Source organism: Protobothrops mucrosquamatus, unplaced genomic scaffold (assembly GCF_001527695.2).
Source record: "Protobothrops mucrosquamatus isolate PMUCROS unplaced genomic scaffold, P.Mucros_1.0 scaffold462, whole genome shotgun sequence".
NCBI classification, from domain to species: Eukaryota; Metazoa; Chordata; class Lepidosauria; order Squamata; family Viperidae; genus Protobothrops; species Protobothrops mucrosquamatus.
The window spans coordinates 164,300-188,762 of NW_015386783.1; the positions used below are offsets into that span (position 1 = coordinate 164,300).

The 24,463-nt window shown below is 45.9% G+C and overlaps 1 protein-coding gene across 1 annotated transcript in view; it reads right to left on the minus strand.

The window, feature by feature from the left end:
• Nucleotides 1-8,973: 8,973 nt before the first annotated feature.
• The window catches only part of SEMA4C (semaphorin 4C), a 44,306-nt gene continuing 28,816 nt past the window's right edge, over nt 8,974-24,463 (minus strand). The window contains exons 10-14 of the mRNA XM_015816507.1: nt 20,888-21,110; nt 18,808-18,923; nt 16,441-16,598; nt 15,650-15,720; nt 8,974-9,822 (exon numbers count right to left, since the gene is read on the minus strand). Coding sequence (XP_015671993.1) covers nt 8,981-9,822; nt 15,650-15,720; nt 16,441-16,598; nt 18,808-18,923; nt 20,888-21,110 — 1,410 coding nt within the window. The 3' untranslated portion in view covers nt 8,974-8,980. The remainder of the gene's footprint in view (nt 9,823-15,649; nt 15,721-16,440; nt 16,599-18,807; nt 18,924-20,887; nt 21,111-24,463) is intronic.

The following is a 24,463-nucleotide window of genomic DNA, read 5'->3' on the forward strand; positions in this document are numbered from 1 at the left end:
CAACCAACTCCATTTTATTACAATTACCTCAAAAGGTAGGAAAACACTGTAAGATTTCCAGAATTGCCTTGAAATTCTTGAGCAGATGAAATATATGAAATGTAGAAATGTAGAAGAATAAAAAAAAATTAAGTGGCATTAGAATTGGTTTTAGTTCCTGATTCTTTGCTTTTAATACCACCTTGCCTGATACTACTGCATCTCCTTCCTTCCTTCCTTCCTTCCTTCCTTCCTTCCTTCCTTCCTTCCTTCTCCTTCCTTTCTCTCTTCCCTTCCTTCCTTCCTTCCTTCCTTCCTTCCTTTTCCTTCCTTCCTTCCTTCTTTCTTTCTTTCCTTCCTTCCTTCCTTCTCCTTCCTTCCTTCCTTCCCTCCCTCTGGAAAAATCGCTTACATCCTGGCTTTTCTGCACTCAACACAGGGTCCGCTTGCTCTGATGACTATCTTCTATTGGTTTCAAATATCTTGAGATGTGGGTGGGTGGGTGGGTGACCAACCATGATCAGGGGGAGAAAGCTGTGGCTGAGACGATTCAATTAGAGCCGGAGCACATGCACAAAGACAAGGGCACCCGTGCCATTACTTAGGTTAATGAACTCGGCATCACTGACTTGGCTACGTTACCATCCATCATCCGCTGTTGTGAAGGGTCACTGTGCTTAATTCATTATGCATGCAAGCTCTAATTGCACTGTCAGCTTGTGCACTTCCCGTATTTCGTTCCTCAATAACCTTGGTGCGTTCACTCGCAACCCTTGCTGGTATAAATGTGCACTTGCAGCTAAGAATAACACTTCAGGCCTCTGTTGAAGTGGGTGCCCCTTAATTGTAATCCCTTCCAGTTCTGTTCCAACCCTTTAAAATAATCTCTCCTGAAACTGGGAAGCAGAAAAGGATTAACAAAATGTTCTTCTGCCTTGGGGAGAAACCATTTATTATTACCTATTATCTTCAATGCTAGTTGACTTGGTTGAGCCAAATTCCATAAAGGAGCCATTTCTCAGGATACCGTCGAGTTACCTTCAGCTCCTAGGCCTGCACGGAGCTATTTCTATAAAATATAAAAATGAGACATGCTCATCCTTCTGGCCTGACTTTAATAGCTTGTAGCTCTTCCAAGGACTTTTCCATAATCTCTCAGTTTCTCGTTTACACGGTAGGAGTTGTCTTCCCGCACTCCTGCTTCTTCTCGCCAAGTGCAATCAATTTTCTTCAGTCATTCCTCATCCACTCATATCACAGGCCCAAGTATGTTAGATCCAGTTTGCTAATCACGTCTCTGAGGAGCAATCAGCCTTTATTTGGCCTCAGATTGATTGCTTGGTTCTTCTGGCAATCCATGGGGGGGGGGTCCCCAACCCCAGGTGGGTGGCCAGGTACCGGACCATGCCAGCAGCAGGCGAGCGAAGCTGCATATGTGCAAGCGACACACACATGCACAAAACACTCCCGTCTCCTCCCCGCCACCACCGCTGGTCCGCAGATCCAGAAAGGTTGGGGACCGCTGGTCTAATGGCTAGAAACTGGGAGACTGCAAATTCTAGTTCTGCCTTAGGCCTGAAAACTGGCCTGGGGTCTTTGGGACAGTCACCAGGAGATGGTGAGTTCAAGTCCTGCCTTAGGCACGAAAGCCGGCTGGGTGACTTTGGGCCAATCATTCTCTTTCTGCCCAACTCACCTCACAGGGTTTTTTGTTGTGGGCAAAATTGGAGGAGGAAGGAGTATTAGATAGGTTTGCCGTTTTGACTTGTTTGTAAGGAATAATAAAGGTGGGATATGGGGTATTTTTAGAGCAGGCCTGTTATTTAATTTGATTTTAGAACAGAAATCTGCGTATATTTATCATGGTTTTTATTATCGCCTGTTCACCGCCCTGAGTCCCGTAAGGGAGATAGGGCGGTATATAAATTCAATAAATAATAAATAATAAATATAAATAATATAAAACGTGGAATTTGAAATGAAAGCAATCCTGGTTTAGCCTAGCCTGGATTTAGCCTACAGCAGTCTATTGCCAAGAAGGAAGTGGAGTACAAATACCCCGGTCTGCCCACCCCCCACTCCTCACTCCAGTCCTGGGTGGGCACTGAAGTTGACTTGCATCCAACTTACTGCCAAAGAAACCATCTGGCCGCAGCTGCAAAATTCAAAGGCCCATGTGTGAAACTGATAAGTGGGGACATCTTAGGTCCAACAGCCTAGTCTTGCACGCACACATCCCCCGTCAGTTTCCTGTAACCACAGCCTTCTGGGAACCAGTTCATCCCCGCTGGCCTCCGGGCCAGGAACGGCTCCTCCCGTCCCTCTCTCCCCGTTTTGCAATTTCACCCATCCTGCCTCCGTTTGGATTAAGTGCCTGGAATCTGGCCAAATCAAGCTCTTCCCAAGACTGGGATGAAGCTGCTGTGGTGGGAAAAACAGGCAAGCTCCATCTGCTTACAGGGCAGAGATTTCCCCAGTTCCAAGCATCAGGTTACATCTTGGGCCTGGCTGGGTTGTTTTTTTTTTTTTTATGCAAGGGGCCTCCTGGCCCAAGATTGGAAGGGACCTTGGAGGTCTTTCTTCTGGTCCAACCCCCTGCTCAAGCAGGAGACCCTGTGCCATTTCAGACAAATGGCTGTCCAATCGCCTCTTAAAAAGCCTCCAGTGATGGAGCACCCACAACTTCTGAAGATAAGTTGTCGTCACTGTCAGGAAATTTCTCCTTTTTCTAGGTTGGATCTCTCCTTGATTAGTTTTCATCCATTGCCTTTTGTCCTTCTTCTATTCTCTTTGGAGAATAGGTTGACCCCCCTCTTCTTTGTGGCAGCCCCTCAGATATTGGAACCTTGCTATCGTGTTACCCCTGCTCTTTCTTTTCACCAGACTAGACATACCCAATTCCTGCAACTGTTCTTCATAGGCTTCCATCCTCTAATCATCTGTGTTGCTCTTCTCTGCCCTCTTCCTAGAGTCTCAACATCTTTTTTTATATTGTGGTGACCAAAACTGGATGCAATATTCCAAGTGTAAAGGCATTGTAAAGTGGCACTAACACTTCACGCGATCTTAATACTATCCCTCTTGTTAATACAGCCTAGGTTTGTGTTGACTTTTTGAGCCTGTTCTCTCCCGTCAACATGTGATGGGACTCCTTATTATTGTATGCATGTATGTATGTATGTATGTATGTATGTATGTATGTAACTGGGTAGTAGGATTTTCCACTTTCCAAGCATCCATGTTACTTACTATTCCTTCTAAAGTCGATATTCTCTTCTGTTGCCTTTCCCATTTTACCTCAGAAAATCTATTACAAAGCGTGACTCTTATCTTTCGCTTGTCATCACTAGAGACCTCCCGGTGGAAAGTATCCAACACCTCCTACTCAAGAAGGGTCAAATCGATTTTCTCCTAGGACCTTTGAAGTAGATATGTCTGGAGATAATCTATCTCAAGCAACCCAAAATCTATCTCAAAAGATGTTTTCCTCTCACCAAATCACAATAATACTGCTGATGGCCCTAAATGTTGATTCCGGTAATATTCTAGAGGCCTCAGATCCTCAGCTTCCATCATCTCCAGTCAACAGAGGCGTGCAGGATGAGAATCATGGGAATATTAAGCTAACACATCTGGAAAGACCTGGGTGGGGAAAAAAATAAGGTAATCCAAGCGAAATCCAAAACACGCCAGAGAATTCCTAGAAGCCCGGCACTCAGACAAATTGGCCATTAACAGAATAATAGAATAATGAAATAACAGAATGATGATAGATTAACAGAATAAAACAGAATGCAGAATAACAGTGACAAAGTTGGAAGGGACCGTGGAGGTTTTATAGTCCAGGAGTCCCCAACCTACGGTCTGCGGCCTGGGACCGGGCCGTGGGATCTTGGCCAGTGGGCCGCAGAAACGGCTGGTTGGTGCGTGCACACGGGGATGCAGCACCCTCACTCATGCTAGCACCCACAACCCTGTTTGTGCATGCACGCAGGCGCGAACAGGAATGCTAGCATGGGGTGGGCGTCTGCAGCCTGTTTGCGCATGTGCTGCTAGCCCGGGCAGTTTGCGTGGCCTGTTTGTGCATGCATGAATAGGCCACTAGCCGCACAGTGCAGGAGTTGAAGTCCACAAGTCTTTTTTTTTTTTTTTTTTTTTGTGGTGTCTACCATACCTATATTCCTCCCTTTTTTCCCTTTATGGATAAAAAAACTCAATAAAAGTTTGAAGTCCACAAGTCTTAAAGTTGCCAAGGTTGAGGACCCCTGCACTAGGATCCCTGGATCCCTGCAATACGTTTCATTTTCTTGCTACAGCTCAGGTGGGGCTGAATCATCAACCCTATGGATTTTTGGGAGGCTAAAAGTTACAAATAAGAAAAGAGAAACGCTAGGGGGGAAAAAAAAACCCTGTTTCCTTAAACCTTCCACTGCATTTGTTCTTAATATGCGTGCAGGTATAAATCAGCAGGAAAGGGAACCCATTACAAGAAGAGAAAGCACAGCCAATTAATCTACCAGCTGCTCTTAAAAAGGATTTCTGCTTCCCCTCCTCCTCACCCCATAGCTGGTTTCAAGAGAAGGGCTGGGAGCTGTTCCTCCTTCTCGCCTCCTTTGCCCTTCGGAGCGCTGGGAAGGCAGAAATGTCCTTTTATAGGCCTACGGCTGAGTTTCCATGAGCTCACAAGCCGACATGGGAAGAAATGAAAGAGGGTGAAGCAACGATGCTGCTCACCCATGGTCAGTGGAAAGCAGCCCCCAAGAATGCTAACACGCTGATAAAGCTCTTCAGAATTAGAACATATAGACCAGTCAGTGGTTCTCAACCTGTGGGTCGGGACCCCATTTGGGGTCAATCGACCATTTCACGGGGGTCGCCAAGCAAGGCTGTCCGCCATTTTTTTTGTCTGCCATTTTTTTTGTCCGCCATTTTTTCCCCCTTTTCCGGCGGGTGCCTTACCTCCCTTGGGCTGGGCCAGCTGGTGGTCGGCCTGCTCCGTCTCTGCCGCTTGCCAGCTACGCCTCGGCCGGCGCAGGGGGCAGAAACACGCATGCGCGGCACTCCCGGGCAGGAAAAGTCCTCGACTTACGACCGGTTGGGTAGTCCTCGACTTACGACCGATTGGGGTCGCGGCATTAAAAAGGTTGAGAACCACTGGTATAGAGAATAATAGAGTTGGAAGGGACTTTGGAGGTCTTCTAGTCCAACCCCTTGCTCAAGCAGGAGAGAGCCCTACATACCATTTCAGACAAATGGCTGTTCAGCCTCTTCTTAAAAAGCCTCCAGTGAGGGAAGCAGATTCTGAAGGCAAGCTGTTCCACTGGTTAATTGTTCTGTCAGGAAATTTCTCCTTAGTTCTAGATTGCTTTTCTCCTCGATTAGTTTCCATCCATTGCTTCTTGCCTTGCCTTCAGGTGCTTTGGAGAATAGGCTGATCCATCTTCTTTGTGGCAGCCCCTCAAATATTGGAACACTGCTATCGGCACCCTTAGTCCTACTTTTTATTCAACTAAACTTACCCAATTCCTGCAACCGTTCTTCGTTAAGTTTTAGCCTCCGGCCCTGAAATCAGCCTTGTTTTTTTGATTGGAAGGGCCAGAAAAGAAGAAAAATTTATCTTCTATGTAACCACTTTCATCTAGGGAGGGACAACTTGGTGGAAGCAGAATTTATCCATGGGAGGGAGGGGGAATTCCAGAAAAGACACTTGGAAGCAACTCATTTGTTTGTTCATTTGTTTGCAATCTTATCCCAATATATCTTTGCTTTTCTTTCTGTCTTGTTGTTCAGTGATTTTGCCCTCTGTTCTTTTCTGCATCTATAACATGAAATCCCTCTCCGGAATAATCTCCGATATCCTCTTGGTCTTCCTTTTTCGCCTTCCCCAATTCTGACCTAATCAAGGTTTTTATTTTTCAGCCTTCAAGTTTGGGCTTTCCTGCATTCCCACCTTAAGCAGCTCGACTCTTCCGTGCATAAAATGGCTGCCAACGAAGCTGGTTGAAGAAATCTCTTTCTGGATTTCAGCTCTTTCTTCCTTCTGGCCAAGGAGGGGAGACCTGGCGTTCTCTCTGGATGGTGGGAACCACAGCTGAGGATGGGTGGGCATCTCCTTTTTCCTCATCCTTGCTGGGGAAAGCAAAGGAAGTGATTTCCTATCCATTGAAAAGTGTTTTGAGAACGTGTGGTTTAGACTGAGAGGTCCTTGGTAGGCATCTCAAACGTGCTTTTTTTTTTCAAAAGGCAACTGAATTATGTTTTTTTTCCCCCTTGAGGGAGAAAACATTTTGCTTCTCATCCAAGAAGCTTCTTCGGTTCTGACTGGATGGTGTGTGTGTGTTTGGGGGCGATGGGGAATAGAAGGACTATATTTCTTTGCAGTCATCTGGTTGTTAGTACTCTCCCCAAGAGCTCTTGAGGCCACTTGAGGGTTTATCTGATTCAAGAGTGCAAATGGGAGTGGGATCTTCTTGGATCTGCTGTGTTGTAAACGGGAGATAGGTGGTGTCATATCCCTCCCCTTCTGTTGAGAGAAGGCTGTTAACTTCGATGGCCTCTTTTACTCCTCTTTCAAAGAGTTACTTTTTGAAAAAGCACCTTTGAGACAACCATGACCTGGGATGACTGAGAATCTCCATAGACCAGGGGTCTTCAAACTTGGCCCTTTTATGACTTGTGGACTTCAACTCCCAGAATTCCTCAGCCAGGCACGGGAATTCTGGGAGTTGAAGTCCACAAGTCACAAAAGGGCCAAGTTTGAAGACCCCTGCCATAGACCCTTGGTAGGAGCCCCTCCCCTCCGTTAACTCCCCTTTGACTTGACCCCTTCCGGTCCAATTCAGCCACTGGTGGAGCTGTAGAACATAGGTAGCCCCCAAAGCAGAATAAATTACCAGTGTTGGAGGGAGGCCAACCAACTAGGAACACAGCATTGACCAACTAGGAACAAACACAGCACACCGAGCCTGTTTTTTTCCCACCCTTTCTTCTTTTATCATTTTATTATTAGTATAAAAATATTTGTACATTTCCGTCAAATAAATACATTTTAATAACAAATAAATTACAGTTGAGGGCAGGACAACTCAGCTGGGAAAACAAGGGCGTGTGTTCCTTATGTACATAGTAGTGTTTTCATGAAGGTGGTGGTCCAGGAAGAAGTAGAACGAACACCTGGTGATAATGGAATGAAAAGCATGCGGGATACGAAAGGGGGTGATCACGCAGACAATTTCAACGCCGGGGTTGAAATGAACGTAGGTAATTGCATGCTCCCTACGGAAAATGGAGGGCAGAAGAATCCGGTTCCGTTCGTTTCTTTCGAAAGGGCCACTCTCTTTCTCGCTCTCTGACGATCTCCGATTGTATTCACACAACACGTTTAACCTCTCGTGGCCGATTTCAATCACATTCTGCATTCGCCCGGTACAGTGAACCCTAAATTCACCAAATTGGGGAGGGGGGGTTGGGCTTGCACATTCACCCTAAAACGAACCAAGGTTGCCACCAAGTTGGGTGTCTGCATCTGCAAAAGTTTTCTCTGGACCCAGTGAAGCAGCTGGGGCAGACAAAGCCCTTCTCTCTCTCTCTCTCTCCCACACAAACACAAACACACGCACAAGATTGACTGGTAGGAACCAAATGTCACATGTGTTATGACACTGGAGGATGCCAGAGAATGTAATCTGTGGGATGAAGCAATGTGATGGCACTTGTTTCCCTTAATCCGCCCGCAGAAGACCATCATGCTCGCGGGCATGAGCGTGCAAACACACAAAACTTCCTGACGTCGCATGTATCCCTCAGTAAGGGGGCCTGGGACACTACGAAGGGGATGTGAAATAGCCCGATGGCACATTTTTGGAGCGACGGGGTGTTGATTCTCCTAGCTCCACCACCCTTCTGCCAAGGGAACGTGCAAGGCATTAGCAGAGAGTGCGCCATTTGGGACGGACCCCCAACGCTTGCCTTCCTCCACTCTCTCGGAATTACCCCAGTCGGCCCCTTCCTCTGCACGTGGGTCCTAAGAGGCCCCCAAAATGGATGAGATCAAACACCGGGATGCCTTTTGTTTTGGTGAAGATGCAAGGAGAGTTTAAGAGGAGGGGGGAACAGACACCTGAACCCTGGCCTGGCGCTCTTTAAAACCCCTGAACAATTGATTGGAAAGTTTACCCCCCCCTACTCTAGTGACATGCAGCTCCCCCAGGACATTAGGACCAAGTCTTCCTTATCCCCCAAAGGTGTCCCCCACCTCCTGTTGGAAAAGGCAAGTTTCCGGGTGGGTCGAGTGTGTCTCTTTTACACACTTCTGAATGTGGCCATAAGGAAGGAGGCCAAGCTATGGCTAAGAGCGTTCCCCAGCCCCTCTTTGGTTGAGTTTCCCAATGGACACCTTGCCCCTTAGGATGCCTGTCTTTCCCAGGTCCCCTTCTCCCCAAAGTGGCCCTCCTTTGGGGCAGGGGTTGATCTGCCCTCCTCCTGGGTCCCTAGCCTTCTGGGGGAAATCGCTACTGCAGAGTCCAACTCTTGCAGGCAAGCCAGGACGGAAGAGAGAAACATGGCAACAATGGTGAGGAAGCCAACAGCAACCATGCCATGGGAATGTTGTTCCAGCTTGCTTTTCACACAACCATTTCAACACCGCCTCCGTGCGGCTTTTGGAGCTGAAACAAGCCAATGGGCTCGGCGCAGGGTCTCCCTGCCGAAGAGCAAGTCTCTAGAGGCTCAGACTCAACATCCAAGATGAAAGGACGAAGACCACCACTCACAAAAGTCCCGGAATGGTCCCAAAGGAAGCACAGCGGAGAACAAGGCAGGAGCTGTGAGGAAGGGGGGTCTTCTTGGCAGTGTATCAAAATCGGGGATGTGAGGAAGCCTGTTACAAAAGAGTCCAGAGTCTTGTCTTAAAAAGGAAGAGTCATTTTGGCTGCGGGCCACGACCCTGGCCTAGGAGATGAGGTAGTTGAGTAATTGGTCAGGCAAAGTCTTGCAGGGCAGCTCATACCGAAGATTCCTCGGGATTCGAGTCGGGCAGAGCTTGCCTCTGCTTCAACTTCCGACGCAGCTCCTCGGCCAAGTCACTGTAGTCCGGCCGCTCCTCGGTGCCCAAATTAAGGCGGATGTAGCCGTTGGAAGACGAGCCGCGGATGTTGCCCAGATTGATGCGGTTGGGCGAGTGGAGGTGCGGAGACTGCAGGGGCTGGCCGGGAATGCCATTTGTGGTGGGCGAGGGAGTGGTGCCCCCGTTCTGGCACACGGCATGACCCGGGACGATCTTGAGGGAACCGTCCGAGTAGTAGTAGCTGGCGGGGTCCCAGAGCTTCTCGTCAGAGTCTGAGGTGGTGCTGGGAATAAACGTGGGGCTCTTGGGCTCTTTGGGCAGCTCAATGGGGTAGACAAGGGTGCTCTCAATGGCCTTGGAGCCTTTCTCGCGTTCTTCTTTCAGCCTGCGCCTCAGAGAAAAGACCACCAGCAGGAGAACCAGACAGACGGCTGACAGAGCAATCACCACCACCCAGACCAGGCCCAAGTTGTCCAAGGGAGCCCGGGTTTCCATTGACATGGCTGGGTCAGCCAACACAGTGACCTGGTAGCTCTCCGTCATTAGTTCGTTCATCTCCTCTACCTGGATGCACTTGTACAACCCAGAACGCTTCAGGCTGATGTCCAAGACAATCAGTGCCTGAAGATGAGCATCGTAGACAACTGAAGTTTGGTCTTCTGCCAGATCCTGCCCATTGAAGGTCCAAAAGGCCTTAGCAAGGTTGGAGGTGAGCTGGCAAGGTAGCACCAGGTCCATTCCAACCATCGCGGTGATGTTCTTGGAAACGATCTTGGTCCCTGTGGAGAAGTCAAGTAAAAGACAGAAGAATGGACTGGGGTTAATTCTGTTTTTATTGAAAAGTTTCCAACTTCAACATGCCTCCTGAAAATAAGATTTAAAAACTGAAACAAAACAAAGGAAGTCTTTAGCTCAACCTACACAGGTACCCAGTTCTGCTCATGGTGGACATGTGACAGCAGACATACACACTCAGACTTCCCTTCTTTTTTTTAATCCTCTGAGCTGGAATGAAACCAGCTTCTTGATCTCTACAAGCTTCAGTCTACCCAGGATTCTAAACTTTGCAAAGAGCTTATAGAAACGGATGTTAGTTATTTAAAAAGAACCAATGTTGTGTTTTTCAGCCTGATGGGCTCCAAAGTATTTTATGGCCCTTTAAAGCCAAACATCGGCGTTCCTTTTGGTGGTACCAGCTGAGGATTATGAAAACTGAAGTCCAACTCATCTGGAAGATAGTAGCTTGAAAAAAACTGCTCTATGCCTTTAAGGCAGTGGTCCCCAAACTTTCCAGCTTGACGGCCCCGTGGGGAGGGGGGGGGAAAGAGGGGATGGTTCTGTGTGAGTGACAGGCACGCACGTGAGCGTGCACAGCTCCATTTGCAGAAACAGTGGGCACCCACCACTCATGTAGCTTGGTTCCAAATGGACCACGTCCTGGGGGTTGGGAATCCCTGCTTTAAGGTTTAGAAATTGTTTCATAAAATGAATGATGCTCAGAACAGAGTTCAATGCAAGATCAATAGACCTTAAGAAGGTCTGTAGTTTATACATCTGTGTATAAAAGACTAAACTATTTTTAAAATCAAGTGAATCTAATCTGGAGAAAGGGCCGAACAGGGTAGATAGCAGTAAACCAGTGATGGCAAACCTTTTAGAGACCGAGTGCCCAAACTGCAACCCAAAACCCACTTATGCATCGTCGGGTGCCAGGTGGGTGTGGCCCATTGGGCGGGTGTGGCCCACTGGGTGGGTGTGGCTGTGGTGGTAACAGCAGACTGGGTGGGACTAAAAAGTTCAATCAATCAATTCCAACTTTGCAAGATCATTTTTCCCACGAGAAATTGACTGATTGATTGAACCTTTTTTTTTTGCACACGGCGACAGAGGCCTAAAGCAAAAACCCAGCTGAAGGCCTAGGACTGGGGCGACGGCGCACGTGTCCACAGAGAGGGCTCTGCGTGCCGCCTCTGGCACCCGTGCCATAGGTTCGCCACCACTGCAGTAAACCTTCTTTTACTGAGAATACCAGGTTTGGCTTAAGAAACTTTTTGAAAGGATGAAGATGTTTGTGAGGTCCCAGAGCTTGGTCCTTGAAAGGAATTGTTCATGGACTACAAAAGTTGGCTGTGACATAATATTATTTTCACTTAAATTTAGACCATTAATGGAATGTCATGTTGATTCATATCAGCCCTTCAAGATAGACCAGACTAGGAAGTCAAAGTCATGCTGGCCTATACTACTACTACCACACCTAGAATACTACAACCAGTTTTGGTCTCCACACTATAAAAAAAAAAGATGTTGAGACTCTAGAAAAAGTGCAGAGAAGAGCAACCAAGACGATTAGGGGACTGGAGGCTAAAACATATGATGAACCGTTACAGGAACTGGGCATGGCTAGTCTAGTGAAGAGAAGGACCAGGGGAGACATGATAACAGTGTTCCAATATTTCAGGGTCTGTCACAGAGAGGAGGGGGATCAACCTATTTGACAAAGCACCAGAAGGCCAGACAAGGAATAACAGATTGAAACTGATCAAGGAGAAATTCATCCTAAAAATAAGGAGAAATTTTCTGACAGTGAGAACAATCAAGCAATGGAACAGATTGCCTTCAGAAGTTGTGGGTGCGTCATCACTGGAAGCTTTCAAGAAGAGACTGGACTGCCATCGGTCAGAAATGGCATAGGGTCTCCTGCTTGGATGGGGGGTTGGACTAGATGACCTACAAGGTCCCTTTCTATTCTATTCTATTCTATTCTATTCTATTCTATTCTATTCTTATAAAATTACAGTAACTGAATTTTGCAAGTCTCAATGTGCTTCACACACATACCCCCACACACCCATATCTTCGTGAGAATTGAGATTACATTTTGCAAATTACATTTCTGCCCTATCCTCTGATTTCTTTTATCTGATTGTTGTCTTGGTTGCAACTCTTCTTGCTGTTCCTCCAAGTTATTCCTTCTGACCATCACATCTCCAGATGGTTATTTATGATTATCTCTATAATTTAAAAGTGTCTCCTTTTAGGTCATGTTAAAATTACAGATTCGCCTCAGTTCTCAAAAGAGGCTGCGGGGAGATGCCACTGAGTTATATGGCATTGTGAACAATCCTGAGGTCACAAAGGTGTGCTTTAATCTGCCAGGGAAGGTGGCAACTGAGTTTGACCTTAGTGACCATTCTTTGTCTCCTACGGCTTCCTGGCTTCCTTGAGTGGGTGCAATTCTGCTGTGTAGAGCCATAAACATGAAAATACTTTCCCTGTGAATTACGATGTCAGTATAGTCTAGGTTTAAATCAGCAGGGATATTTGTTGTTATGGAGAATGATTTGATTTGTACCACTGGAACATTCTACACTTAAATGCCTTTTAAGCTCCGGAAACTTGCACAATTACACTGCCCAACCATAATCAATTATTCTTCCATGTCTGATCCCATTACATCACTTTAATGGGTTGTTGTGACAACAAGAAAGGGATATTCTTATGGTCTAGGCTGGCATCAAGCTAGGATCAGTTAAAATCTCTCTCGCTCTCTCTCTATGATCCTTGGTAGCTGCAGAATGCAGCCCCCCCTTTTTTAGTATGTTGTGAGAATCAGACTATTTCTTTCTGTTTGTAAGCCCGAGTTGCATGTATTTGTAAGCATGTTGTATCAACCCAACTCTGATCTCCTTTAGGATGTTCTTAGCCCAGCCAGAGAGAATGCAGATGAGTTAGATCTCCTGTTCAAGCATCTGAGAATGATCCCCATTTGCTCTGCGTTTCCCTGTCAGTTTTAATTATTTTTATTGTTCTGCTGTTGTTTCCCCACCACAAGCTAACATGGCTTCCTCTCTGGGAACAATTCAAAATACGTATAAGCAGCTTCCCACTGTTTCTGTCTACAAGGATTTAACACTTGGGTCTTTGCAATCTGAGACCCAAGGCAATAACCCTCCTGTGTCCCAGGAACAGGAAGAAAAGCAACAGCTGCTGACTGTTCCCATAAGCACCAGGGCTCCATTCAGACAAGGTCTTCAATCCCACCGCGGCCAGCAGCAATAACCTCCAGCGCACCTCCCACACGGCTCCCACGGAGGATGAAAGCAACAGTGTGTGAACGCGAAAGGGAGAAGGCTGCACCACATCTGCACTGACAATGCAACAACTGCTGCACTCAGGGAACACACAACAATTGTTCCCACCAGTCCTTGGGATGCTTTTGTTTCCCTCCAGCATCTGTTCATTTCTCTGACTGATAGGGCTTCAGAGCAATTACGATTTCCACGCACTGTTGAACAGAACGTGTACTTTCCTGGCATTATCGGGTTCACTGATGGGAGCCTTCCAATGCGCCGTGAAACCAGTTCGTTTATAGTCACATTTTGAAGTTACAACAGCAATGTGACTTAGGACTATTTTTTAGAGTGACCACCTTTGCAGCATCCCCATGATCAGGTGATCAAAATCCAGATGCTTCGTGTTTATGACGGTCGCATCCCCTTTTGCGACCTCCTCACAAGCAAAGTCAACGGGGGAAGCCAGGCCCACTTAACAAGCCACGAACTTAACAACTGCATTGATTTGCTTAACAATTGTGGCAAGAGAGGTCGTAAAATGGGGCAAAACTCACTTAACAACATGAATTTGGGGCTCGGTTGGGATTGTAAGTGGAGGACTTCCTGTACCGAAGGGATTCTGAAATTGATTAGATTGGCTCCTCCGGGAACTGTCTTGTTTTGAAATTGACAAGCCATCCAGAACAGTATTTCTCCATCTTGGCAACTTTAAAATGTGTGGACTTCAACTTGGCTTTTGTGCTAACTGGAGAATTCTGGGAGCTGAAGTCCACACATCTTACAAGTTGCAGGTTGAGAAAGTCTGATCCACAGTATCCCACCAAACACGGGAACCCTGTTTCTAAAATTCAGGGAGCTTTTTAAAAACAAGGCATTTGAAACGTGCATTTAGGGACTAACGCTATTAACGGGATATGTCTCCCTGCGCTGGGGATGAATCTGGCTGCTCTGATTTTGTGTTGTTATGGTTTCCATGATAACATTATAAATTATGTTGGATTTATTATTATGATTCACTGCACAGTCACGCAGATGTTTAAACTGGATTTGGTATTTTTATTCAGCTATCAACACAAGTCCTTTCCCGAGGACCGGGGATAGGCTGATATGGATGTGTGATGGTGTTAAAGGCATTGTCGCAGGATGTAAGCTATTGCGAACAAAGCTGCCTTTTGCAATTGACTGATGGTGGTTTTGTCAATGCTGATGGTGTTCAAGTGGTGCTCCAGTTGTTTTGGGATTGTTTCCAAGGCGCCTGTTATTGGTGTTATCTTGGCTTTCTTTTGCCACATTGTTGTTGTTGTTGTTATTTGCACCCTCAGCCAGATGTTCAGACTGGATTTGGCATTTTTATCCACCTATCGAGTCCTATTATTATTTCATATTTGGGGTATAGTAACTTTGATTTACTATATTGTTATAGACTGTCTGTTTTGTCAGCATCCATTTAGAGTCAGGTGATTGAAGGGCCCTAAAACCACTTGCAATAAATTTTTTAAAATGCATTTAAGAGGAAGACAGGCAGACAAATAGAATGCAGGATGATGGGAGGGATCCTTCTTTCCCCAAGGAGCTGGTAGACAAAACAGTTGCCTTCTTAAAAAAAAAAACCTACTTCAAATGAGCAAGGATAAAGATTTAAAGCACATCTGCAAATGGAAAACTGAACTTCAAAGAGAGAGAGGGAGGGAGAGAGAGAAAGAGAGAGAGAAAGAGAGAAGAGAGACAGAGAGAGCAAGAGAGATTGAGATTGAGGAAGAAAGATCGAGAGAAAGAGAAAGAGAGAGAAAGCTTGAGAGAAAGAGCAAGAGAGAAAGATTGCAAGAGAAAGAGATTGAGAGAGAGAGCAGGAGAGAGAGAGACTGAGAGAAAGAGATTGTGAAAGAAAGAGAAAGATTGAGAGAGAGAGAGATTGAGAGCAAGAGAGACCAAGAGAGAGAGATTGAGAGAGAGATTAAGAGAGTGAGAGAGAGAAAGAGAAAAAGAGAGAGAAGAGAGATCAAAACTCACAGCAGCCACTGAATCTTGCGCTGCAGGGTTACTAGTTGCTAAGAATGTGGAGCACGTTCCTGTTCTGTAGTTTATGAGGTATGCGCCTGCAGCTTGCGTTTGATGCGCAGGTAATACTATGCGGTATTGTCTGCCACGAGCACCCAGCCGCTGTGAGAAAATGGTTGCAATCACAGAGCTTCTTGCACAAGAGGCAACACTTTTGATCCTGCCAAGAGTTCATTTTGACTCACTCAGCCAGGCAGCGGAGGGCTCTAACCTCTCCTCTCCTCTTCCTAACCAACCACACAGAACTGTTCAGACAACAAAAGCACCTGCGTTTGTGCGGACGGTCCTAGACAGCTAGGTATAAATACTGGGGGGATCAAAAGTCAATCTCCATCACAGTCCTTCAGCTGGCTTTTTAAAAGACAACATTGTGTTGATAAGAGCTTCAGGATTATATTTCAGGACGTCAGTAGCAATAATAGGAGAGCAGTGAAAATCACCCAAGGGGTTAGTATTTGTTTGGATGACTGACCTGGTCTGGAAGAACGCAAGGGGTTACACATCATGGGCTCCGTCCCCAAATCTTGGAACAACACTGAGGTCCTGTAAAAGCCGAAAACAAATCCCATCACATGATTTGTGGCAGGGGACAAACAGGACAAGGCTAAGCAACAGCCCTGAGGAATAATTTAAAGGCAATGTTTCTCAGCCTTGGCCACTTTTAAGATGCGTGGACTTCAACTCCCAGAATTCTCCCAGCCAGCAATGCTGACTGGGGAATTCTGGGAGTTGAAGTCCATGCAACTTAAAAGTGACCAAGATTGAGAAACACTGATCTAAGGATTAGAAAGAACAGGACCACAACCGGACTCACGGTCGGACCTGCCACAACTTAAACCTCTGAATAAAAATGATCCTTGGATCCATTTGCTGAGAAAAGTATAGTTTATTAGAGATCAAGTGTATTGCATTACTGCAATAATTACTGTTTTTTATAATGGTCAGTCCCAGGAGTAGTTTGGTATGTGCCCCCCCCCCTTCTCCCAGCTGGGTGACCTTGAGGCAGCATCTCGAGAAGATACAGCCCTTACTTTCATTTCTCCAAGCATTCCCCCGCTTCATTCCCCTCTCCCCACCCCATAGTAGCGGAGTAAAGGCAAGCATAAGATGGCAGCTGACACACGTACAAGTTTCCCTGTTCAAATGCAGCATTTTAGCATTCAAAGGCTACAGCCTTATTTAGAAAGATCAGGTTTCTAGACCTTATGGTTCCAGGAGGAAAAAGGCTCTGTAAACTGCCCCAACTGCCCTTTCATATCTTACCCATCATAAGCATCAATCCGGACGCAGCGACTTCCATTCCAAGTCCAAGCACAGTAAGGGTCCTTGGCGAGAATACAGTCGGAGCATGTCCGGTACTTGCTGCAGTTGGCCACGGGGACCTGGATGACTTGTGTGTTGGAGCCAATAAAAAGGACTCTCTTGAGAACGGGAAAGAAGAATTAAGGTAAGTCCTTGCTTAACAACTGGTCACTCAATGACTGCTAAAAATTATGACGAACCCCTTAAAAGATACTTGGGACTGGATTCAAAGTTCTGAAGGCCGCCCTCACCACCGCAGTGATCCGTCAATTAGGAAAGAAAGACTCCTGGCCCATATTTAAGCCAAAAGTAAACTTTACTAAACCCAAAGTGGTTACAGAAGAGGCAAAGCTGGATCTGAGATTTTCAAGCACAAAAGATACGCTTAACTTTTCCTTTGCTCGCGGTCAACCCCCTGGTTATCTGTCAGTGTCCAATTAGGAGTTAACAAATTATTTGGGAAATAGTCCCTGTCTTCTTTTGTGACCCTGAGACGTCTGGTGCTTCTCGTGGGACAATCAGGCTTGGGTTTGTTCCCTTCCACTCCTGATGTCAGGCTGTCAGCTTGCGATGCGTAGCTCAGCAGAATGGCACCCATGACATGACCACAGTTTGGCCACTCAGCAGCCGGCTTACATTTGCAGCATCTTGTACCGTGTTTTATGACGGTTTCTCTCCCCCCCCCCCCCAGAAACTGACATTTACTTCTGGTTTCTGGGGGAAAATGGACATTGCAGACAATGGGCTCACTTAACAACCATTGCATTTGCTTAACAACTGTCACAAAAAATATATATATCCTAAAAATGGGTTAGTCATACGGATGACCTGCTAAACAACCAGCATGATTTGTGATAATAATTCTGGGCTCCATTATAGCTGTAAGTTGAGGACTCCCTGTAGCAGAGTAAGACTTTTCCAATCTCGATCCATTCTAACACTTAGGAGACCTGAAAAAAAATCACTGTCCACTTTCTAAAAGCCGGGTTGGGGGGAGGGGTGGGGGTCCTATGTGTGCCCAACAGACTAAGACACAAGGCCTTCTGCCAGACGTGGCATCCTAGACGTGGCAACGGGTGGAAACTAATCAAGGAGAGAAGCAATCTAGAACTAAGGAGAAACTTCCTGACAGTGAGAACAATTAACCAGTGGAACCACCTGCCTCCAGAAGCGGTGAATGCTCCAACACTGGAAGTTTTTAAGAAGAGACTGGACAGCCATTTGTCCGAAATGGTATAGGGTTTCCTGCCTGAGCAGGGGGTTGGACTAGATGACCTTCAAGGTCCCTTCCAACTTTACTACTACTACTACTATTATTATTATTATTATTATTATTATTATTATTATTATTATTATTATTATTATTATTATTTCTGTTCGTTCAGTCAACGAAGCTTCTAGGCCTGATGAATAACTTGATGGGTTTGGTTTGCAGGCAACTTCTGAGGGAACTTTTGACATCAGAAAGAGTCGGTGGCTTCCATAATTCCGTCTCACGGGCCAAGTCCAAATCTTATGCTGGATCAGGGCAAAGCTGGCATGTGGTTCAATGTCCTTTGGAAATCCAGACAGTGCCTTAGCCAAACCATCACCTTAAACCAGGGGTAGGCAACCTCGGCTCTTTTATGACTCATGGACTTCAATTCCCAGAATTCCTGAGTCAGCATAGCTGACTCAGGAATTCTGGGAGTTGAAGTCCATGAGTCATAAAAGAGCCGAGGTTGCCTACCCCTGCCTTAAACCAGCTGATTCACTTGGGTGCAGTATGTGAGAGAACCCCAGCCGTTCCGTTAAGCCACCTTGGCCTCGGGCCTAGCGCATTCTGTGAACCCGGGGACTCTGCTATGCCATGCCTTCCCAGTTCCTGACGAGTAACTTTCTCCTCTTACTTGATGCCTTTTGTTCCACCAGATCCTTATCACCGGCAGACGCCTTTGCGTACCAATTATCAGATATAAGCTAATGGCTTTATTCTGGGTTGGGTTGGGTTGGTGAGGCTATGTGGTGTGTACAGCGAGGACAGCCCTGGGAGATGGCATCAGTACTATCTGAAATTTCAACTTTGTTCTATGTAGCAATGTTTCCCAGGTGTGAGTCTGCAGAGAACCACCATAATAACATCTCAAGGATGTGTCTGAAGACATCATCATGCAAATGCAAACACAAACACTTCCGGATTTCTGATGCAACAAAACTCACAATGACATCCCCGTGCACACCAGTTCCAATCTGTCTCCCACCTACAGATCCTTATTTTTTTTCCCCCAATGGCACCAGGACTTCAGTGTCCAATTCTTCACAGATACTGTGCCCAAGACTCTTTCTTACCTTCGGTACTGACAACACCAGACTCTTGATGGGTTGGGCTTCCTCAAAAACCTGCAGTTCTTCTATGAGGTGGACACCTGAAGGCAAGGCCACCGCCTTGTGTAACCAGCCGTTCTCTGCACACAAAAAAAAACACAGATCAGGTGACAATTCAGTGACTGTAAGAACCTCCCTCCTTAGGAGACTTCGTAGCTTGGTGGAAAAACACAATTTTAAAGTTGCATCGTTTAGAGTTGGATGGCCGTTTGAATGCTTTTAAGTACACAAACATCCTCTTTTCATCCTTCTAATTGCCAGAAGGATCCAATTCCCAAATCAACCTCATGAATGGCACTTAGGGTGCCCCCATCCCTCCACATGCCGGCCGTTCAGCTCCCTGCATGCGAACATCAGTCATAATTATTTGCATTGCCTTCTCTTAAGAGACACTTTTGCAGTCCAGCTAGACGAAACGCGTGAGGCCACGTTTCAAATGAGCTGTTGGGTTATTGCAATTTATACTTCTTGCTTCGCTGTTCCTTTTTGGGGGGGGGGGCTTTAATCGCTTTCTGCTGAACGCATCAAAAGAAGGATTTGTTTATTAAAAAAAAAATCAGCTAAGTGGTTAGAAGAAGCAATTAAAAACATCGCTTGCCCCGCTTAAAAATACTCCTTGATGAAGAGAGTTGTGATTTATTCACTTTGAAATTGCTAATAATAAAAATGGCAGATGAGAAGCTCCGTCTCCAAGGGGGCATTTCACACTTGGTTGACAAACAGGAGGAAATGCTTCTCGTCAGTCAGCCCTCCTAAAAATTTGTCTCCCGTCTCTGATCAATTTTTAACTAGCAGAACTGAAGGGGAAATGTCTGCCGAACCCTTGCAAGAGAAGGCAAACTATTTTTTCCTGATTAACTTTTATGAGAGAGTCAGCAGAAGTGGTTTTAGGGCCAGAAAAAGTATCACTTAAACGCTAACATAAAAAGGCTCATGGATGCCCATTGCGCTGAAGCATAAAATGACTTCTTTTTTTTGTGCCTTTGAGTTAGTTTTGACTCCTGCTGATTACAGCTAGTCATAGCAGTTCATTCAGTGACCGTTCAAAGTTACAACGGCACGGACAAAAGTGACTTATGACCAGCTTTCACACATACGACCGTTGCAGCATCCCCAGGGTCACGTGATCCAAATTCAGACGCTTCGCAACTGGTTCACATTTACGACTGTTGCTGCGTCCCAGGGTCACGTGATCTGCTTTTGCAGGGGTGTGGGTCTATACATATGCTGTATATAGTATGTTTAGGTGTGTGTCATGTATGTGTTTCACTTTGAGAGCGGGCAACTAAATTTCATTTTTGATGTATGCCGTTGTGCCCACGGTAAAAAAATGACAATAAAGGTTATCTATCTATCTATCTATCTATCTATCTATCTATCTATCTATCTATCTATCTATCATCTATCTATCTATCTATCTATCTATCTATCTATCTATCTATCTATCTATCTATCATCTATCTATCTATCTATCTATCTATCTATCTATCTATCTATCTATCTATCTATCTATCTATCTATCTATCTATCTATCTATCTATCTATCTATCTATCTATCTAATCTATCTATAATCCCTTCAGTCTTTTGGGCAGTATTTTTAGACATGTTTTGCTTTTATCTTCCCAGAGCGAGGGCCCAGTCCAGTAGTGCCCAACTGGCTTTGTGCCTAAGGCAGGACCGGAACTCATGGTCTTCTGGTTTCTATCCTGTTGCCTTTAACCACCAGGCCAGGGGTAGGCAATCTTGGCTCTTTTTTGACTCGTGGACTTCAACTCCCAGAATTCCTGAGCCAGCCATGCTGAGGGGAAAGGGAGAGGTTTCCAAGCTGAGCCATGCTGGCTCAGGAATTCTGGGAGTTGAAGTCCACGAGTCATAAAAGAGCCAAGGTTGCCTACTCCTGCACTAGGCAAACGGGCTCTCGATAAAATAACTAAGATTAAAAATTAGCCAACAAAAAATGTAACTGCTGAAACTTGGATTGACCCAGCGAGACATTTTTACGAGGACACCGCTGTAATTCTGACCTCCTCCCTCAGCCCGTACCTGTCCCGATGTACAGCACTTCGTATGGTTTGCCATCCAACCCATGAACTCTTTCCACCACTAGCTGGGTGAAGTTGGCATCCTTCTTGACCAGCAAGGGCTGGTTGCCCTGGGGGGGCACGGCCTTATCCATCAGCGGGTGCTTCTTTGCAAAGTTCAGGGTGTTGTCTGGGAGCTCCAGGGAGGTGGAGAAACTGTTGTACCGGTGCCAGTTTGTGATACACTGGAACAAAAGACCAAGAGAAGCAGGATTTAGAGTAGAGCTTCAGCTACAGAGACTTAGCAAAAACTTGTCAATTCCTCACCAAGAGGAGGGGTCTCGGGCCAGAAGAAGTGTGATTATCTAGGGCAGGGGTCTTCAAACTTGGCCCTTTTATGACTTGTGGACTTCAACTCCCAGAATTCCTCAGCCAGGCAGTCATAAAAGGGCCAAGTTTGAAGAGCCCTGGTCTGGATCCAAGCCCGCAGTTTCATCAAAATGGCCGACTGAGGAATTCTGGGAGTTGAAGTCCACAAGTCATCAAAGGGCCAAGTTTGAAGACCCCTGGATTAAATGGACCAAGATAATCAGATTATCCTCACAGCTGTCCCTTTCCTCACAGCTGGTCCTAGCACTAGCCCAGGGGTCTTCAAACTTGGCNGCGGTGAATGCTCCAACACTGGAAGTTTTTAAGAAGAGACTGGACAGCCATTTGTCCGAAATGGTATAGGGTTTCCTGCCTGAGCAGGGGGTTGGACTAGATGACCTTCAAGGTCCCTTCCAACTTTACTACTACTACTACTACTACTACTACTACTACTACTACTACTATTATTATTATTATTATTATTATTATTATTTCTGTTCGTTCAGTCAACAAAGCTTCTAGGCCTGATGAATAACGTGATGGGTTTGGTTTGCAGGCAACTTCTGAGGGAACTTTTGACATCAGAAAGAGTCGGTGGCTTCCATAATTCCGTCTCACGGGCCAAGTCCAAATCTTATGCTGGATCAGGGCAAAGCTGGCATGTGGTTCCATGTCCTTTGGAAATCCAGACAGTGCCTTAGCCAAACCATCACTTTAAACCAGGGGTAGGCAACCTCGGCTCTTTTATGACTCATGGACTTCAATTCCCAGAATTCCTGAATCAGCATAGCTGACTCAGGAATTCTGGGAGTTGAAGTCCATGAGTCATAAAAGAGCCGAGGTTGCCTACCCCTGCCTTAAACCAGCTGATTCACTTGGGTGCAGTATGTGTGAGAACCCCAGCCGTTCCGTTAAGCCACCTTGGCCTCGGGCCTAGCGGATTCTGTGAACCCGGGGACTCTGCTATGCCATGCCTTCCCAGTTCCTGACGAGTAACTTTCTCCTCTTACTTGATGCCTTTTGTTCCACCAGATCCTTATCACCGGCAGACGCCTTTGCGTACCAATTATCAGATATAAGCTAATGGCTTTATTCTGGGTTGGGTTGGTGAGGCTGTGTGGTGTGTACAGCGAGGACAGCCCTGGGAGATGGCATCAGTACTATCTGAAATTTCAACTTTGTTCTATGTAGCAATTTTTCCCAGCTGTGAGTCTGCAGAGAACCACCATAATAACATCTCAAGGATGTGTCTGAGGACATCATCATGCAAATGCAAACACAAACACTTCCGGATTTCTGATGCAACAAAACTCACAATGACATCCCCGTGCACACCAGTTCCAATCTGTCTCCCACCTACAGATCCTTATTTTTTTCCCCCCAATGGCACCAGGACTTCAGTGTCCAATTCTTCCCAGACACTGTGCCCAAGACTCTTTCTTACCTTCGGTACTGACAACACCAGACTCTTGATGGGTTGGGCTTCCTCAAAAACCTGCAGTTCTTCTATGAGGTGGACACCTGAAGGCAAGGCCACCGCCTTGTGTAACCAGCCGTTCTCTGCACAAAAAAACCACACAGATCAGGTGACAATTCAGTGACTGTAAGAACCTCCCTCCTTCGGAGACTTCGTAGCTTGGTGGAAAAACACAATTTTAAAGTTGCATCGTTTAGAGTTGGATGGCCGTTTGACTGCTTTTAAGTACACAAACATCCTCTTTTCATCCTTCTAATTGCCAGAAGGATCCAATTCCCAAATCAACCTCATGAATGGCACTTAGGGTGCCCCCATCCCTCCACATGCCGGCCGTTCAGCTCCCTGCATGCGAACATCAGTCATAATTATTTGCATTGCCTTCTCTTAAGAGACACTTTTGCAGTCCAGCTAGACGAAACGCGTGAGGCCACGTTTCAAATGAGCTGTTGGGTTATTGCAATTTATACTTCTTGCTTCGCTGTTCCTTTTTTTTTTTTTTTTTTTGGCTTTAATCGCTTTCTGCTGAACGCATCAAAAGAAGGATTTGTTTATTAAAAAAAAATAATCAGCTAAGTGGTTAGAAGAAGCAATTAAAAACATCGCTTGCCCCGCTTAAAAATACTCCTTGATGAAGAGAGTTGTGATTTATTCACTTTGAAATTGCTAATAATAAAAATGGCAGATGAGGAGCTCCGTCTCCAAGGGGGCATTTCACACTTGGTTGACAAACAGGAGGAAATGCTTCTCGTCAGTCAGCCCTCCTAAAAATTTGTCTCCCGTCTCTGATCAATTTTTAACTAGCAGAACTGAAGGGGAAATGTCTGCCGAACCCTTGCAAGAGAAGGCAAACTATTTTTTTCTGATTAACTTTTATGAGAGAGTCAGCAGAAGTGGTTTTAGGGCCAGAAAAAGTATCACTTAAACGCTAACATAAAAAGGCTCATGGATGCCCAATGCGCTGAAGCATAAAATGACGTCTTTTTTTGTGCCTGTGAGTTAGTTTTGACTCCTGCTGATTACAGCTAGTCCTTGACTTGTAACAGTTCATTCAGTGACCGTTCGAAGTTACAACGGCACGGACAAAAGTGACTTATGACCAGCTTTCACACATACGACCGTTGCCGCATCCCCAGGGTCACGTGATCCAAATTCAGACGCTTCGCAACTGGTTCACATTTACGACCGTTGCCGCGTTCCAGGGTCACGTGATCTGCTTTTGCAGGGGTGTGGGTCTATACATATGCTGTATATAGTATGTTTAGGTGTGTGTCATGTATGTGTTTCACTTTGAGAGCGGGCAACTAAATTTCATTTTTGATGTGTGCCGTTGTGCCCACGGTAAAAAAATGACAATAAAGGTTATCTATCTATCTATCTGTCTGTCTGTCTGTCTGTCTGTCTATCTTTCTATCTACATTTCTATCTATCTATCTATCTATCTATCTATCTATCTATCTATCTATCTATCTATCTATCTATCTATCTATCTATCTATCTATCTATCTATCTATCATCTATCTATCTATCTATCTATCATCTATCTATCTATCTATCTACCAGTGGCTTTCCGGGTGCGCTTTAAGGTGTTAGTTACCACCTTTAAAGCGCTCCATGGCATTGGGCCTGGATATCTCCGAGACCGCCTTCTGCCACAGATTCCCTCCCACAGACCGGTACGCTCCCACAGAGCGGGCCTCCTCAGGGTGCCGTCGGCCAAGCAATGTCGGCTGGCGACCCCCAGGGGGAGGGCCT